This window comes from Nomascus leucogenys, chromosome 18 (assembly GCF_006542625.1).
Source record: "Nomascus leucogenys isolate Asia chromosome 18, Asia_NLE_v1, whole genome shotgun sequence".
NCBI classification, from domain to species: Eukaryota; Metazoa; Chordata; class Mammalia; order Primates; family Hylobatidae; genus Nomascus; species Nomascus leucogenys.
In genome coordinates this window covers 90,935,387-90,955,109 of record NC_044398.1, presented here as the reverse complement: position 1 = coordinate 90,955,109, position 19,723 = coordinate 90,935,387, and the positions used below count along the sequence as shown (strand labels likewise).

At 45.3% G+C, this 19,723-nt stretch overlaps 1 protein-coding gene across 1 annotated transcript in view; it reads left to right on the top strand.

The window, feature by feature from the left end:
- Positions 1–19,723, top strand: part of SNX29 (sorting nexin 29) — a 575,039-nt gene that overhangs the window by 205,748 nt on the left and 349,568 nt on the right. The window contains exon 14 of the mRNA XM_030797722.1: positions 11,727–11,809. Within this exon, the coding sequence (XP_030653582.1) occupies positions 11,727–11,809 (83 nt within the window). The remainder of the gene's footprint in view (positions 1–11,726; positions 11,810–19,723) is intronic.

Here is a 19,723-nt window from a genome sequence, read left to right as displayed (position 1 = left end):
ATCCCTCGAGGGACCTGAGGCAGCTGAGGGAAATTGGATAATTATTTTCTGAAGTGGTGAGGTTGAATCCACCATGCCCTAGGAGTTAGCTAGGGGATGAGCTGGGGAAGAGGACTCAGTCATTTGATGCCTGACCTTGAAATATGTCCAGGTGATAATTTGAGCATTATTCCAAGTGTTTTCCTAGTGCTCACTCCCTGGGAGAAAATAGTCCTCCTTGATTTGGAGTATGATGACACTGGAGCCCTGGTTTGCAATTTATGAATAATGATGATACTGACAATGAATTAATAACCGCTAACATTTATTTAATATTTACCATATGCCAGACACTTTATTTATACACACCCATACTTATTTTAATTCTCTCTGTAGTTTCTGAAGGTAGATGCTTTCATCATCCCATTTTATAAATGCTAAACTGGGGCTCAGAGAGGTTAAGCAACTTGCCCAAGGTCACATAGAGGCAGAGCAAGCATTCCCATCAGGATTGTCTGACCTCCAAGCAAACACTTTTTAATGGCACAAAGGGCTGAAGTGAGCTGCCTTCTTGGTGCCAGAGGAGTAACTTATGTAAGTTTTGAGTGAGGGACTGACGAGTATGATTCCGGCTATTAAGTTTGGAACCCTGTGATTTTTCCATTGCACCCAGGATATTTTGGGTGTGTGTCATCTGTAATTAATTACCTTCTTGAGTGACGAGTTGTTTGGGCTGTTTCCCTGGCTCTGGATGTGCAGTGCAGGGGCCAGTGTGACATTCTGGGTGGGATTTACCAGGTGGCTAATGAGATGGGGTTTATAAGATAAATAGTGCAATGACGGTAACGGAGGAGAGAGCACTAAAAATCAAACAAGCTTTTTACAGCTCCGTTCTCCACCCCCTCCAGCTGGCAGAAATGAGATGCCACACAGCTTAATCCAGAGAACAGCCAAGGAGGAATGCAGACGTCGTGGAATTTGAGTCCCCTGGCAGCCCTTGCCCTGTCTTATTAGAGAAAACTGGAAGGAAAGGAAAAGTTACCCAGACTTCTTGTACGTGGGAGGTACCACTGTTTTCTGAACAGGGTTATGAGCAGTAATCGTTATGATTGTGATATGGCAGGAGGGCACATGGCAGGGAGTGGCTCTCAGGTGCCAGAGTGGCCCAGAAGTGTCCTGGAGGCGTGCCAAAATACAGACTCCAGGCTTCACCCTAAGAGGGTGATTACAGAGAGGGGCCTGGGAATCTGGTTTTTACTTTTTAATTTTTCACCCCTGAATCTGTTAGTGTGTTTCCTACAAGCAAAACATTCTCCTTTGTAATAATAATATAACAATCAGAATTAGAAAATTAACATCGACACATTTCTGCTGTCTAATCACTTTATGCTCAGCTTTAACCAGTAGTCCCAGCACTGTCTTTTCTTGCAAAATGATTGAGTCCAGAATGACACATTGCATGTGATTTTCATGCCTCTTCAGACTAGAACAGTTGTCTCTTTTCTTGACTTTCATGACCTTGACATTTTTGAAGATGATAGGCCAGTTTATTGTGCCGAATGTCCGTGCCTTTGGTTTGCTTGATGTTTCCTTTTGATTAGATTCAGTTTATGCATCTTTGTAGGAATGTTACAGAGGCCATGCATCTTTTTAGTGCATCCTGGTGGGTGGTGCGTGGTTTCAATTTTTTCCATTCCTATATTAACTTTGATCCTCTGATTAAAAGGATGTCTGTTATGCTCCTTCACTGTGGAGTTTCCCCTTTGCAATTAATACATATTTTGTAGGGAGGTTTTTGAGCTCTAAATATCCTGTTATGCATTAAATTTTCCATTAATTAATTTTGGATTCATCAGTTTCTATTTTCTTCAGCTTATAATGCATTACTATCACTGTTTTCATGCCCGGATCGTCTCAGAGCATCCGAGCATCAAAACAGTGATAATAATGGACTATAAGATGAATCCGTCCCAACCATCCCATTTATCAGTGGGAACTTTTATGAGCTGGCTTCTGTGTCCTTTTGAAGTAGGCCTGTAAGTTCACACTGATGTCTTCAATCCCAGTCCAACATCACCACTGACTTCTCACTTTCTTACTTGATGTATTTGTTGTTCTTTTCTCCAATAACAAGATACCTGGCTCCAGTTATCTGTAATATATTTAGTTATTGATCCATCCCCTTGTAAGTTAACTAATCTGTAATAGCTTTGGGCTGAATTGCTTGGGAATGGAAAGGCAGGGTTATGGGGAGATTTGCTTTCTGGAGAAGCTCCTCTGCTCTCTTCATTATAGAGATCCTGCATCCTCTGACCGCATCTGGAAGGACCCTGGCCTAGTGCTGGAGGGTATAGGCTTTGGAGTTGCTCCGATGTTAATTCCACTTCCACTCCTGATTGACCTTGGCCGGCCACTAACCACACTGAGCCTCCATTTCCTTATGGACGAGGGCAATGTTTCATGGCACAGAGAAAAATAAGACACGGCCACTGTCCTCAAGGATCTCATACTCTAGATAGGGGAAGGTGAGCACAGGCCAGGGGTATTAAAGGGTGAGACTTGTTAAGAGAGAAGGTTGTCTGGACTATGCTGGGGGCAGAGGAGGGAGCTGTCACAAGCTCCATGTGGTGGAGGCAGGGTTGGCAGGAAGGACTTCAGAGAGAAGAGGGCCTTTGAGGAGACACTTGCAAAATTTGCAGCTGTTCACCAGGGGCCTGGGGCAGATGGGAGAGTTGCAGACAGAGAATCAGATCAACCTTAGCAAAGACACACGTGGCAGAAAGAGCTTGGCTGGTATGGGCAACAGGGAAGAGCTGTGATTGGCCAAATCGCAGAGTGGAGGTTGGGGGCTATATTAGGTGGATGTCTCAGCTACTCTGGGAGCCCTGACAGCTGCAAGAGGAGAGGGGGGGAGTCGGGTCTAGCTTAGAGAGCATGGTGTATTGGGTAGCGGGGCAGCACCCTGGGTAGAACCCGGGAGGAGCCTTTCCAAGATGACGCTGGGGGAAAGTGCTCTGGAAGGTATCTTTTGCTTTCCCTCTTGCCCTGATGCCCTCAGTGTCAGAGGCGCTGGCTGGCTGGGTTTATTCCTTCAGCCCTCTTAGGATTGATTGTTTCACAAAGATGGTGTAGAGCAGTGGTCCGCAACCTTTTTGGCACCAGGGACTGGTTTCATGGAAGACAATTTTTCCATGGGGATGGGGTGGTGGAATGGTTTTGGGATAAAACTGTTCCACCTCAGACCATCAGACATTAGATTTTCACAGGGAGGGTGCAACCTAGATCTTGCATGCCCAGTTCACAATACGGTTCGTGCTCCTATGAGAATCTAAGGCTGCCGCTGATCTGACAGGAGGGAGAGCTCAGGTGGTAATGCTTGCTCACTGCTTGCTCACCACTTGGTCACTGCTCGGTCACCTCCTGCTGTGTCGCCTGGTTCCTGACAGCCACATTGATGGACGACCCCTGGTGTAGAGGACTGGTACGGTTTTCACTCTGGAGTTGCACTGTCTGGATGTGAATCCCAGCTCTGCCACTCGTCAGCTTGTCACTTGCCAGGAACATGACTTACCTCCTCTGTAGGTATCTCAGCCTGCAGGCATCTAAAAAGCTTTGCTTACCCCTCTCCCCTTCTCTCCTCCCCCATTCAGTGCTGGACAAGTGGTAGCTACTAGCATCATTGTCATGGTGACAATTACTCGAGGTTGTGAGGGCAAAAGTGTTCTGTAAAGGGCAGTGCAAGAATGCGTGTTAGGCTCAGTGCAGCAACAGGCTAAAGGAGTTCTGATATCTTAGAAAAGATGGCGGAGTTGGAGTTGGGGTCAGAAGAGACTAACAGGAATATGTACAGTTAGGGAAAAATGGTTTTTCAACATTGACTGTTTTATTTTGCAGTGAACTTGACCTTTGAAGATTTAGGAGTGGCTGCAAACACCACAAAGCCAAGCGATTTATGCCTCCCTTCCTGCCTTTTATTGGTGCCTATTTTGGGGGAGTCCTCATGGTCTTGGATAGCCTGGCCATTGGGCCACCTTCTTCTTGTAGTTGGGTGTGGTTATGGTTGATGGCTACTCAGTACCTACTAGACAGTAGGCATGAGGTCCCCTCGAGCTGTGCTTTTTTGCATCTAGGGAAAGCATAATTCCCATAGGTATGTCTTAATGTGGTGTTTTGATGCCTGAGAATTACCAAATGTACTTATCAGGTTCGTTAGTTTTGTTGTGAGTAATTTTCCTTTGAGTAGTGCTGTCTGGGTTGCTGGTTGTTTACTCTGACATTGGGGCAGGCATAATTGCTTTGACTTACAAACATTAATTATTGCAGTCGTTGGAAGCTGTTTGAGAGGTACTTGCCACATACTCAATGATTTGCTTTCGTTCCCATGCTTTTAAAGAAATCCGCAGGGTAGCCAGCAGGCGTGTTTGGGGCTGGGAGTGGGAAGGAGTTGGCAAGGCTTTCTAGAATTGGACAGGCGAATATTTGAATACTTGTCTCCATCTCCACGGATACCACTTCGGTCCTCTCAGTTCTGGCCACCATCGTTTCTTGCCTGGATGACTGTAATGGCCTCCTATCTTCCGGCTTCTTCTGTTTCCACCCCTGACTCCATTTGTCTTTTCCACATAGCAAGTCTGCATTCCGTTGCTTAACACCTTTTTAATGTATTTTTTTGTTTGTGAATTGCAGTCTTGCTCTGTTGCCCAGGGTGGAGTGCAATGGTGCGATCACAGCTCACTGCAGCCTGCAACTCCTGTGCTCAAGTGATCCTCCTGCCTCAGCCTCTGGAGAAGCTGGGACTACAGGCACATGTCACCATGTCCAGCTAATTTTTAAATTAATTTTATTTCATTTATTTATTTATTGAGACAAGGTCTCACTTTCACCCAGGCTGGAGTGCAATGGTGCGATCTTGGCTCACTGCAACCTCTGCCTCCCGGTTTCAAGCAGTTTTCCTGCCTCAGCTCCCAAGTAGCTGGGATTACGGGCACCTGCCACCATGCCTGGATAATTTTTGTATTTTTAGTAGCGGCGTGGTTTCACCGTGTTGGCCAGGCTGGTCTCGAACTCCTGACCTCAGGTGATCCACCTGCCTCGGCCTCCCAAAGTGCTGGGATTACAGGCGTAAGCCACTGTGCCCGGCCTAAAAAAATTTTTTTTATAGAGATGTGGTCTTGGTATATTGCCCAGGCTAGTCTCAAACTTCTAGGCTCAGATGATCCTCCTGCCTCAGCCTCCCTAAGTGCTGCAATTACAGGCATGTGCCACTGCACCCAAAACATTTAGCATAATGTTTTTGGGTGTCATCTAAGTTGTTGCATGTATCAATAGTGCATTCCTTTTTATTGATGAGTAAGCATTCCATTACTTACATTCCAGGGCAGGAGTTTGTAATTCCATTACAAGAGTTTGAGACCAGCCTGACCAACATGGCAAAACCCCGTCTCTACTGAAAATAAAAAAATTAGCCAGGCGTGGTGGTGCGTGCCGGTAATCCCACCTACTTGGGATCTGAGGCAGGAGAATCACTTGAACCCAGACGGTGAAGGTTGCAGTGAGCTGAGATCGCACCACTGCACTCCAGCCTGGGCAACAAGAGTGAAACTCCGTCTTCCAAAAAAAAAAAGTCTTTCACAGAGCAAATCCAGTTAAACTCTTTTTTCTACTCTGGATGATGCTCTTAGTGTTATATCTAAGAACTCTTCTTTGTCTAACTCAGGTTAGGCATGATTTTCTCTGACATTTTCTTCTAAACCTTTTATAGTTTTAAATTACATTTCTTTGTGGTCCAATTTTAATTAATATTTGTATAAGGTGTGAGTATTGGTTGAAGTTAATTTTTTTTTGCTTATGAATGTCTTGTTGTTCCAAAATTATGTGTGGAAAAGACTGTCCTTTCTCCTGAAGTGCCTTCCTACCTTCATCACATTGCTTGACTGTGTGTATGGGTTTATTCCCTGATTCTTTGTCTGTCTTGTTCATGTGTGTCTGTCATTTTGCCTATATGACATTGGCTTGAGGGCTGTAGCTTTACAGGAAGTTCTAAAATTGGGCAGTGTGAGTCTTCCTGCTTTGTGCTGCTTTTTCAAAAATGATTTCGGCTATTTTCGTTTCTTTGTTTTTCCATATGAATGTTATAATCTGCTAGTCTATATAAAAAAATCCTGCTAGGATTTTGATCGGGCTTTCATTAAATTTATAGATCAATGTGGGGATAATTGACATCTTAATTCTTTTGAGTCTTCTGAGCCATGAACCTGGTATCTCCAGGTATTTAGCTCTTCTTTGATTTCTTTTGTTAGTATTTTGTAGTTTTCAGCATGCAGATCCTGGACACATTTTGTTAGATTTATATGAATGTATTTCATCTTTTGGAGCTGTTATAAATGATCCTTTTTAAAAGTAATTTACCTTCTGATTGTTCATTGGTAGTGTATAGAAATACAGTTAATGTTTACATTTGACCCTGTGTTCTGTGACCTTGAAAAACTCGGTTATTCTGTGACCATTTTCATCAGTTCTTGGGATTACCTTTGCAGATGGTCATGTCACTTGTGAAGAGGGAAAGTTTTAGTCCTTCCTTCCTAACCTGTATGTGTGTTTTTGGGTGGGGAGGGCCTTATCTCACCAGCTAGAATCTACTGTGCTGATAGGAGTGGTGAGGGAAGAATTGCTTGCCTCATTCTCAGTCTTTGGGGGAAAATATTCAGCCTTTCATCTTTAGCTGTGATGTTACTATAGGATTTGGGGGTGGGTAGCTTTTTTTTTTTTTTTCAAGAAGGCATCTCACTCTGTCACCTAGGCTGGAGTGCAGTGGTGTGATCTTGGCTCAGTGCAAGCCCCGCCTCCCAGGTTCAAGCGATTCTTGTGTCTCAGCCTCCTGAGCAGCTGGGATTACAGGCGTGCACCACCAGGCCTAGCTCATTTTTCTATTTTTAGTAGAGACAGGGTTTCACCATGTTGGCCAGGCTGGTCTCAAACTCCCGACCTCAGGTGATCCACTCACCTCGGTCTCCCAAAGTGCTGGGATTGCAGGCATGAGCCACTGCATCTGGCCTGGAAGTGAGTATTTCTAACCTCTTAATACATTTTAAAAAGTGCTCTAGTAAAGTGCATTGTTGAAAAATTAAAGAAAAATGTCCAATTAATTTTATCATATAGAACTGAGCACTGTTAACATTGTGGTCCATACATTTCCCGTGCAAATATATCCATCTGAATAGATATAAGGGGTTAGAGTAAATATACTCTGTACTCTGCTGCATTCAGTTAATGGTATATCAGTGTGAGTATGTGTATGTATGTGTATATATATATATATATTCATTCCTGGGGATAAACATACATATTTATCGTAGCTTTGACAGTCCTTTAGCACCCTATTATAGGAGGAGGCACCATAACTTTTCCACCCACTACATTGTCTACATTGTCAGACAATTAACTTGCAACCAGTTTCTTTCTTTTATATTCAAAGCATCCTCTTGCATGTGGTTTTGAGACTTCTCTTTCTTTTCTGAATACAGTTTCTTAGAAGTGGAGTTGCTGGGTCAGAAGGTTACAGTTCTTGAGGCTGTCAATTCATATTTCCTAAAGCTCACCTGTGACCAACTGCTTACATTTATGAGATGCCTAAGGGGGTTGGCAGCAGAAGCTTGAGCTCCATACCTCGAGGAAAGTTCCTTAGCCTCTCTTAGCAAAGCTAGCTGGTCAGGAGGATCCTGTTCACATCTGCAGAGGAGTCTTAACCACCCAAGAGATTCTGCAGACCTGCGCTGACGAGCACACGTTTTCTGATGGAATTTTTCAAGGCCTTAGTTTTCAGTGTTGCCCTGTTCACTTAATTCTCTAAACGTATATAATGTAATAGGAGACTTTGAAGTTAAAGGATAATGGGTTTAAATCCCAGGTTGGAGTGTGTGTTAGGCTCTCTGGGCCTCAAATTTCCCATCTGCAAAACGGGCACAGTAAAACCAACCTCATGATGTGTTGCTGGGGATCTAATGAGACACCAAGTGTGTGGCAGAGAGGAGAGGGACATAGACGTGGAGAGGCTGAAGTGAACTGTGGCTCTGCCTTTGCAGGTTGTGAGTTTTTGGATAGTTCATTTAGCATCGTTGAACCTCAGTTTCTTTTCTTTTCTCTTCTTTTCTTTTCTTTTTCCTTTTCTTTTTTGAGACAAGGTCTTACTCTGTCACCCAGGCTGGATCGTTGTTCACTGCAACATCCGCCTTCCAGGCTCAAATGATCCTCCCACCTCAGCCTCCCAAGTAGCTGGGACTACAGGTGCATGCCACCACACCCAGCTAATCTTTGTATTTTTTTGTAGAGATGGGGTTTCACCATGTTGCCCAGGCTGTTGTCCTGGGCTCAAGTGATCGGCCTGCCTTGGCCTCCCCAGGTGGGTGGCATGAGCCACCTCACCTGGTCTTCAGTTTTTTCATATGTAAAATGAAGGTAGTAAGAAAAATGTCAGCTATAATAACCTGTTTTGTAGGGTTACTGTATAGATAAAATGTGAGCATGTCTGCCACACCTCGAATATTAAGTGCCCTACTCAGAGGCAGGTGCTCATGTGTTGCAGATTGAAAAGCATGTTTCCCACTACATACGTATGGATCTCTGGGAATGAGGCACAGCTTTTACCTCTAACGGGGTCTTGGTGCTGTGCTGCTTCCCACTTCATAGGAGGGATTTCAAGGAAGGTGTAAACATCTCAAATGTCCAACTCTGCCACAGTCCACGTTGGCAACACCTTTTCTTTTTTCTTTTTTTTGAGGTGGAGTTCTCACTCTGTCGCAAGGCTGGAGTGCGGTGGCGTGATCTTGGCTCACTGCAACCTCTGCCTCCCGGGTTCAAGCGATTGTTCTGCCTCAGCCTCCTTAGTAGCTGGGACTACAGGCACATGCCACCATGCCCAGCTAATTTTTGTATTTTCAGTAGAGATGGGGTTTCACCATGTTGGTCAGGCTGATCTTGAGCTCTTGGCCTCAGGTGATCCACCCGCCTCGGCCTCCCAGAGTGCTGGGATTATGCGTGTGAGCCACCGCACCCAGCCAGGTGTGATTTTTAGATGGGATCTTAACACAGTATTAGAAGACTTCTTCAAACCAGAAGAAAAGCAGCCACCTGAAACATTTCAGTGCTGGCCACAGAGTTGAAGATGAACAGGGAAGCTGAGGATCGGCTCAATGGCTGGCAGCAAATGAGAGGAGACCTGACTGCCAAACACTGACATGACTTCTGTTGGTCATGCGGCCTCTTGGAAAATGTTCTTCCATGAACTGTTGTTTAGAAATGTGTATAAATGCCTTTCTTTCCCTGGTTTTATGATATGTGACTTGAATTCACATGTGGAGATTGGGAGTAGGCTGGGCTGGGCGATGAGGCTCTGGCTGAAGGAATCCTAGAAAACATGCTCTACAGGCTGGGCACGGTGGCTCACACCTGTAATCCCAGCACTTGGGAAGGCTGAGGCGGGTGGATCACTTAAGGTCAGGAGTTCAAGACCAGCCTGGCCAACATGGTGAAACGCCATCTCTACTAAAAATACAAAAATTAGCTGGTCATGGGGGTGTGCGCCTGTAATCCCAGCTACTTGGGAAGCCGAGGCAGGAGAATTGCTTGAACCTAGGAGGCAGAGGTTGCAGTGAGCCGAGATCATGCTGCTGCACTCCAGCCTGGGCGACAGAGTGAGACTGCATTTCAAAAACAAAACCAACAAAAACAAACGTGCTGTACAGTCCCCATCAGGGAGATTTTGTCTCCCACAGACATTTTAAGGACTTGTTATTTTGTTTCAAACATTTGCGATTTATGTCACAGATGGGAAAAGTGCAGACACCTGTGGAGGCATCCATGACAGGCTTTGTCTAGGACGAGGGGATAATGAAGGGACTCCCTTGTGGTTTACTTTCTCCAGAGCTTCAGAGACAAACGTCGAGTTCTCAGGTGACACCTAAGTCTACAGTAGTGTCTAAGTTTGATCCTGATTTTTTTTTTCTGCCGCAATACAGCACAGAGAAGCAAAATACAAAGAAAGTGCTGTTGTCGTGGGCTGAGATGTAGTCAGATGCATTGAAAACAGACACTCGGCACCAGGGATGAGCAGTCTCAAGTTTTTCAACTAAGTCAGTGTTTGGCGTATCTATTGCAGTGGGTGGTATTTCCATCCATAAATAGACTGAGTGAGAGGCTTACTGTGGTGCATTATTAAGTGAGACGACCAGTCTCAGAAACATTTATACTATCCTGTCATAGAGACTCTGAGTGTATTCGGTTGGTAGTGATTGTCAGAGCATGGAGGAAGGCCTGAAAGGTATATACTGGGTTTTTGCCATTGGTTACCGTGGGGAAGTGTTGAGTGGAACAGTAAATAAGGGAAAAAAGCCTTCAAGCATTCACACAAAAATTAAAGCATTGTGAAGGGTGTTTCATCCCCCTAAAGTTATTTAGGATGTGTGTGTGCACCTAGAGAAATAATGGGATGGATATAAAAATGTTAATGGGGTTTATTTCAAGGTGTTGGGGTCTTAGCATGTTTTTGCATTTCTTCGTAAATGTGTTCTGACTGAGTATTTTGCAATGAGCATTTTTTATTTTTATAATCACAGAAAAAACCCAGTCTTCAGCTCTTCTCATTGCAAGGAAAGAAAAAATATTCTAGCACATTTAAAGGCACTTAGACTCAAGACCTGAGGTGTAGGGGGTGGGGGCAGAAATAGAGAATGTGTAAGAGGCACCTCCCTCTGGTAGAGCTGGTCAGAAACCAAGTCTGAATCTCAAAAGAGATGGCAAAGAGTCCTTGTGGGTCTCGGGGGCAGGGAAACCTGGGTTCAGATCTTACTAATGAGTTTTACTGGCAACCTTGGTCAGAAACCTTATTTGTCCAACTCTTCTCCTGTAAAATGTGGAGAATACTGCAGGCCACTCTGCATTTTTCTACTGAATGAAGCATCTTTCCGCTGAATGACGGATGGATGAATGAATGAGTGGATGCATGCTTGGTTCAAAGAGACATATGTAAAGTCTAAATACTCAACAAATGGCAGTTTTTCCCCCTTGGTCCTCACGTTCCTTTGTCAGCCAGTGTACCTGGGGAGTGAGTTCAGCAGGTGGGGTCCTGTCATACCCTGGGTTCTGTGTTCCTTAGTCTAATGTTCCATAGTGTAATCTTACATAGGGCTGGATATGGACTTGGTCCAACTGCTTCTCTTTATGCCTCAATCTCCTTATCTGTAAAATAAGGGTTGTGTTAGTGCCTTGGAATGATTCAAGGAGATTCTATACAAACACTTGACATGATGCCTGGCAAATAATAAGTGTTTAATACAAGTCAGAGTTGATAAAGCTATTAAGAGCATTCCCCAGGGTGAATGCACAGTAATCAGTACATGCTTCTGTAAATGGAGAGAAGACTAGAGTTCCTGACACTGAATAGGCACCTGATAGATGGGTAGCTTCAAACAGCCTAAGCACAGCCTATGTCTGCATTCTGAATTTGTGGACACTGGAACCAATGGTGCTTATCTGTCTCATGAAAGAACAGTTCTTAAAGGTACTCTGCAGACATGCCCAAGGTAACACAGCCTTCTCCCGTGATGATCTCTAAACCATGAGGATATATTAACATTTATAAGATGCAAATTGTGCTTTTCTTTACACAGATTCACCACCCACCCCTGCCCCCTCCTGTGGGTCCACACTGTCACTTTTTAAATATATATTTTTTAACATTTTTGTACCTGCAGAGAGAACGAGGTGCTCAAAGTCCAGCTGAAGAAATATGTAGGAGCTGTCCAGATGCTGAAAAGAGAAGGTCAAACAGCTGAAGGTGAGGGGGTGCCTGAGCCCGGGTTGGGAGGGGCTGGGCTTTTCATTAACACCTGTACATGGCACGTGATAGACACTCAACATGTGATGAGTGCGTATGTGGATGCATTAGAATAATGGTGCTGCTCAGGGTTCCAGAAAATCAGATGGCAAACCTGATGCCTATTCCTGCAACATGCATAAATAGTATTGTAAGACTCACTTGCTAGACTATTAGCAACAGTCTTATTGATTTGTGTACTTAGAGAATTTTATGTCCAGAGTCTTGAGACAGTTCCATGGTGGTGAACCTTGTGGTATGATGAAGTCACAGCAGGTCACGGGCGCAAGCAACAGGAAGCCAAGATGGCAGAGAATCAGAGTGGTGGACTTAGGCTGATCAGGTTCCAATTCCAGCTCTGGTTAGGTTTTCTAATCTCTACACCTCAGTTTTTTCACCTGTACAGTGAGGTTGGTTGATAGCACCTACCTCATGAGGCAATCCGTGTAGACATCTTAGCATAATGCCTACCACAGAATAAATGCTGGATAAATTTTAGCTATTATTATTGTTATTATTAATCGTAAATTCCAGTAGACAGAAGAACAATCATGAAAATCTTGCCAAATGAGGTGGGGCCGTGTGCTGCTTCTAAAATCTCCTAAAATATTTCTCAGGGCAGCCCCAAGAAAGGATCTTTAACTCTGGCTGATGTGTCTTGCAGCCCTCAGCCAAAAGGCCGTAACAAAATTTCCTTAAAGACAAGCTCATAGAGTGTGGACATTTTAACAAACGGTGGGTATTCCCCACATTCACATGTCTTTTTTTTTTTTTTTTTTTTGGAGACAGAGTCTCACTCTGCCGCCCAGGGTGGAGTGCAGTGGTGCAATCTCGGCTCACTACAACTTCCGCCTCCTGGGTTCAAGCGATTCTCCTGCCTCAGCCTCCCGAGTAGCTGGGATTACAGGCACCTGCCACCATGCCCAGCTAATTTTTGTATTTTTAGTAGAGATGGGGTTTCACCATGTTGGCCAGGTTTGTCTTGAACTCCTGACCTCAGGTGATCCGCCCGCCTCGGCCTCCCAAAGTGCTGGTATTACAGGCGTGAGCCACCACTCCCAGCCCACATGTCTTCAGAGTTAACCAAACCTGCACTGAATTCATGCTCACCCATGACCACCTGACTCCTTGGAATTATTTTCCCACACATACCAGGACATCACACCAGTATCCTGAGAACATCGTGAGGATTTTCCAAAACAGTGAATGCAGAGTTTCTAGTATGGTACCTGGCGTATACTAAATGGTTGTTGTTGTTTTGTGTGATGGAGACAGGAATGGAATCTGGCTATGGCTTATTTAGTAATAGCATAAAGATGTGAATGTTTTTGAAGCATGTATATTTCTTTTGGTTCCCATTTGATCAGGATCAGCTTATTGGTGATACTATTTGATAACATGCCTTGCTTCATTCATATTTGGGTCAGTAACTGTGGTCATTCTGGAGTTATCAGTGCAGAATTAATCATCTTTCTGTGTGGGCTCATGCCCTTTTCATACAGATATTGCTATTATGGCCCTGAATTCATTTCATTATACAGAATTATTCATATGTTGGTCTCCCAAGTTTTTACATCTCATCTCTGTTTCCCCAGCAACTGGCTTTTTAGTCATTCACTACATTCATTACATGCTTGGAATGAATAGTATTTGTCTAGCCCTTTACAACCTTTCCAAGCAAGTTCAAATGTACTCTGATTTGACTCAGTAACCTTGTGATGAGTAGGTATTTTTCCATTATTTTAAAGTTTGCCATTAGAGGCTTAGGAGAGCTTAAGGGGCTGGTACATGTGTCTGTGGTGGAAATGAACTCAGGCATTTTTCTCCAAACCTCTGGTTCTTTGCATTATAAAATCCTTTTAACTTTACTGTGCAGAGGAATTGCCTGGGGAGCCCATTAAATATGCCTCTTTCCAGGACACTGCCTCTGGGAGTTACTCCAGTGGACTTAGGATGAGGCTCTAGATTTGCACGTCTAGATATGTGACTCTAATGCAGGTGACCTGTGGACAGCACCACCACCTTTTGTGAAATCTACAAGTTACTTACACAGAACGTGGATTCAATACAAAAAGACCATTAAAGTCGGGTTAAAAAGAAGCACCACTGGGCTTGCTTTTGATTTGAAAACCTGAGCGCTACACAGTGCATTTCTAAGTGGGAAAATTTTGAACCTAATTTGTAGGTTCCGTATGCCCATTCTCCCCAAATGGGCATATGGAACCTACAATGTACAGAATGGTTTTTCATAGCAGCTGAAGGTCCATTTCCCCAGACCGATCCTGAGTGTCCTGAGCCACAGCTGGATATGAGCCATTTCAGGATGTAGTTGTGACAACTCTTACATGAATTAGAGCAGAGATGGTTACGTACGTATGGCGACTCCACCTAGCAGCAGTCTCTTACTCCTGCATTATTATATTCTTATGGAAAAAGCCTCCAGGATTTAAACAAAACAACTTAAAAAATGAACTTTTAGAATAGGCATTGACAACCTTTAATTTTACAGATATCAAATTTCAGATTCCCACCCTTTTTTTTTTTCTTTTTAGAAGAGTGATCTAGTCCCTCCAAGAAAATCATTATTTAAGCAGCAAAATAAGGACTGGAATTTGGGTGGCTTCATTATCTAATGGAAAGTTTTTTTTTGTTTTCTTTTTCTTCCCCAGTGTGGTCCAGAAGTGAGGTTGGGTTATTTGCCTCTCAAGTGCTGTTTTTCCTTGGTGATGTCAGATTTGCCAGAAGCTTACACTTTTATTTGCGCTTTTGAATCTCTCACCTTAGGGCAAATTCTTTGTGCTCTTCCTCCAGTGTTAGAACCCTGGTGCAAGGGCTGCCATATCTACCAGGAACTTGCCTGGCAATTCCACTTCGTTGTAATTCTTACTGGTCATTTGATTAATTGTGTTGTTAATGGCGTTGGACACCCTTTCTCCTCTCCACGGAGCCAGTGTAGGGAAGTTTCACTTATGAAAGCAGGAGATCACTTATAAGACGAGGAGATCCTCCTCCTCCCCTTTCACTTATGAGAGCAGGAGATCCCTCTGAAAACTCATGGTTTCATTTTGGGCTTATTGATGACATTTGAAACAAGATGTTTGCAAGTTGACTTCCTGCCTGCAGAAAGGCCCCTTGGCAGCTCACTGAGGGGTCTGGGGAGAGCAGGTGCATCACTTCAACCTTAGGGTTGTGTGGACAAGACTGGCTCATTAGGAGCGAGCTCTCATTAGCCACTGTCAGGTGGACTGGTGGTGTTGGAGGTAACATTTCTGAAGTTGTGTAGTGTGGCCCTGCTGTCAGGTGGACTGGTGGCATTGGAGGTGACAGCTCTGAAGTTGCGTAGCATGGCCCCACTCTCAAGTGGACTGGTGGCATTGGAGGTGATGTCTCTGAAGTTGTGTAGTGTGGCCCTGCTGTCAGATGGACTGGTGGCATTGGAGGTGACGTCTCTGAAGTTGTGTAGTGTGGCCCTGCTGTCAGGTGGACTGGTGGTATCATTCTTTTGGGTGTGGTCAGTGGTTGCATGTTCAGCTGGGAGGCTGGCCACTCTGATGTTTCCACAGCAGGGATGTTCTTGTGGAGGTCTTTGCTGTAAAACAGAACCATCCTAGGCAGTGGGCTTCTCTTGGACTCTTCCCAGGAGCATTTGTCTGACATGAGAGCTTTCTCTGTTTACTAAAGAAGAGAGCCCCCTGCTAGGATTGGCCACACGCGACTCCAGAGAGACACGGGTCTGTCCATGTCACATGGCTTGAGTGACGTCCCCGTCGATGTTTGGGTAGTGGATATCTGTGTCCTCTGCACGTGGTCCAGTTTTCACTTGACCAGCCTCCTCCCTCACTGTCAGTTCTGTGATGTCGGTGGCTTCATTCTTGGCCCGGCACTTGACCTTACCTGGCCGGCTCTGGCTAGATTTCAGGGCGTTAGTACACATTCAACAAGAATTCTTGCTTTCCTGTTAGGCTGGGAGACTGGGGCTGCTGTAGTCAGCTTGTCTCCACATGGAGGTTGGGAATGAGGCCGTGGCACAAAAAGAGCAGCTGAGCTGAAAGGCGGAGAGAAAGCGAGCTCTGATTCTGTCTTCAGGGCCCCTGAATCCAGCTATACCTGGCATGACAGTCCCACCCTGGAGTTTTTGGTAATAGGAGCAGTCATTCCGCCAGCCTCCCCTGCTCCTGTTGTCAAGCTTGATTAGTTTTCTATAGCTCATGTGTTCTATGGCAAATTATTACCTGTTTCCTGGATACAGACCTGTTCGTCCTTGTAAAGGGTGATTATTTCTGTGGAATTGTCTTTCCAAGTATGGTGTCTGCTCCTGCGCTGTAAGGCTTTTCCTCCTACCTCCCCTCTTACTGGACACTCCACTGTCATAACTGTTCCTGGCCACCATAGCGTACTCCTGTTCCATAGCAATGGATTTTAAAGCTGTGAGCTCTCCTCGGGATCCCCATTTAATTAATCTGCAATCAGCCCAGGGAGAGAAGGAGAAGGAATCGACCATTGCTGGTGGCCATCAAAATAATCAGCAGCAAGGGCAGGAGACTGAGTGGGAGGAACTTGACAGATGAGGGAGGCTTGGGAGCAATTTACAAAGTTTGTTCTCAGAAACAAGAGAAGCAAAAAATTGGGAAGTCATCAGCCTGTCTGGTGTGTCGTGTCTTTGCTGCTGTGTGGTGTGCTCAGGGATTCCCGGCTCCACACCCATGTGTGCTTCGTGCTGTCACTGGGGTATCAGTTTCCCTGGGTTGAGTGCAGCAATCCCTGATTCCACACCTGCGTGTGCTTTGTGCTTTGGGGTGTTAGTTTCCCTGGGGTGAGCCCAGCGATTCCCGGCTCCACACCCATGTGTGCTTCGTGCTCTCACTGGGGTGTCAGTTTCCCTGGGATGAGTCCAGCGATCCCTGATTCCACACCCGTGTGTGTTTTGTGCTCTGGCTGGGGTGTCAGTTTCCCCGGCCTTCCAAAGAATGGGGCAGGGCAGTTTAGAAGGCTGATTCAGTGAAGATGGATAGTCGTGGGCTAGATGATTCCTAGAGCCCACAGTGTGTCAGGGGAGCTTGCAGGGTAACTTTTTATTCTTTTTTTCCGAACCATTGCAGACTTCAGGGCATCTGTACGTGCACGGCCTGCTGTTTCCACTCCCAGTGAGCACAGAGGCAAAGATGTCTTTGTTTGAGGCAGTCTTCGGTTGCAAGGAATAACAATCCACCAAAGCTGGCTGTGTGTGTGTGTGTGTCCCAAGTGGAATAAACATGGAACCTCATAAATCCCATCACTCTGCTGTTTACCGTTCATGGTTTTGCAGTCCTGACTTCTTGATGATGGCCTTCAGTGCGTGTGATCTGGCTCTTCCCTAAGTTCCAACCTCATCTCTCACCACCCTCCCTCTTTCTGTCTGCACCCCACCCACGCTGGCCTTTAGGCTGATCGTCAAACATGCCAGGCTGGTTCCTGCCTCAGGCCCTTTGCATATGCTGCCCCTATGAAGGGACAGTCTTCCCTGGTCTCTGTGTGGCTGGTTCCACCTTGCCATGCATGTCTCCATTCAGATGCCACCTCTTCTTGACTGCCCTGTCTTACCTTGTGCCGCCTCTCTCATTCCATCTCTGTCTTTTCATGACAGCATTTAACAGGCCCTCAAAGTATCTTGGTCATTGATGTTCTTGCTTGTTTCTTCCTAGTGTTCCACCTTGCACCGTACAGTCCACAAGAGCAGGGATCTTGGCATGTCTTTTCCCCTGCTGTGTTGAAAGTGCCTGCACAGTGCTTGATCATGATACATGCTCTGTAAATGTTTATAACATAAATGAATATAAATAAAATAGGAGCTGTTGGTTGCTATTGGATCTCATGGCCTTTAGTTGATTCCAGATCCGTTGCAGCTGTGGAGAGCCTAGTAGTGGACAAATTCATAGACCTTCCTTCTAGGGCCACCCAAATAATGTGCGTCACCCCTGTGTAACTGCATCTTTCAGTTGTGCCTCCAACTGGATTCTCCTGATCATGTGATCATGTGTTTTTGCTTTTAGTGACCACGATTAGCATGTGACCTCGACCGTGCCCTGGTTGCATCATTCAGAGGTCTTGTGATGACAAGAGTCATACAATCTGATTTAATCTGTCTTAAGCAAATAAAAGAGAAGTCCAGGAGTATCTGCCTTCAGGGATGGTTTGATCCAGGGGCTCAAACAATATCATCAGAAGCTTTTTCTTTCTTTCTTCAGTTTCTCAACTCTGTTATTTTTTTCATTGTTGGGAGTGATGTGCTGGTAAATGTCTAACAAACAGCTCTCTGGAAAAAAAAAAAAAGCCCTAATTTAGAATGTTTGCAGATTTCCATAGTGTTGTGAATCCTCCTTCTATGTCTGATTCCAGACTCTGCCAACACAGTGTCACTGTTTGCAGAGTTGGAAAGAGATACACACAGTTAGCTCCCATGAGTCAGTACCCGGGCGCTCCCATCCCTCACTATGTGCTGGCCGCCTTCTCAGCCAGGTGTTCTCCTTGGGCTGGCAAGAGGTTGCCAGCAGCTGTAGCTTTAGTCTTTCTAGTAGGCCCAGCAGGAGAGGAGCTTCTCTCACTGTCCCATCTTTCCATCTCTTCACCCCACAGAGCAGTGGTTCCTAGTACTGGCTTTTAATGGAGTCACCTGGGAAATTTTTTTTTTTTTTGGAGGTGGAGTCTCACTCTGTCAGCCATACTGGAGTGCAGTGGTGCGATCTTGGCTCACTGCAAGCTCTGCCTCCCAGGTTCACGCCATTTTCCTGCCTCAGCCTCCCGAGTAGCTGGGACTACAGGTGCCTGCCACCATGCCTGGCCAATTCTTTTTTGTATTTTTAGTAGAGACGGGGTTTCACCGTGGTCTCGATCTCCTGACCTCATGATCTGCCTGCCTCAGCCTCCCAAAGTGCTGGGATTACAGGCATGAGCCACTGCGCCCGGCCCACCTGGGAAATTTTAAAAAATCCCAATGCTTGGCCCCACCCATACCCAAAAATCAGTAGTGGGAATGACGGTTTTTTTTTTGTTGTTTTTTTTTTAAAGCTTCCCAAATGATTCCAGTGTGCAGGTTGGAGTGCAGTGTTTGGAACCACTGCCTTGAAGGATAGCACTTTCCAATTAATGAAGTTCAGGGTCAGCAAATGTGCTTACACTCTCTGATTCTTGGCCAGTGGTTGACATTGTAAATTAATCAAGGTGCACTTTTCTTCTTGAATCCATATTTAGCCCCAGAATTTGTCTCTTCATATAGGTACCATTGAGTTAAGACCAGGGAGGCTAGGCCAAGCATGGTTGCTCACGCCTGTAATCCCAGCATTTTGGGAGGCCAAGACGGGTGGATCACCTGAGGTCAGGAGTTCAAGACCAGCTTGACCAACATGGTGAAACCCATCTCTACTAAAAATACAAAAATTAGCTAGGTGTGGTGGTGGGTGCCTGTAATCCTAGTTACTAGGGAGACTGAGGCAGGAGAATCGCTTGAACCCGGGAGGCGGAGGTCGCAGTGAGCCAAGATCGTACCACTTCACTCTAGCCTAGGTGAAAGAGTGAAACTCCGTCTAAAAAATAAAATAAAAAACAAAAACCAAGGAGGTTCAATGGAAGCTGTTCACCACCACTGTGTGAGTTAACCCAGTGCCTTTAGTGTGCCCTAATCCCTGCTCCCGCAAGAATCTGCTGTGGGTGTTAATTGTTATATCCGTTCCCGACCCTTCCTGTTCCACCGCAGTGTCTCACTCACACTGCTCATCACAAAGCTGCTTTGCTGTTGTGTTTGTCTCATGTGCCCCCATCACAACCACTTTACGACCCCACTCTTGGCTCATCCAGTATCCTCTCCTAGAAACTCCACTTCCCTGATGCTTGCTCAGGCCA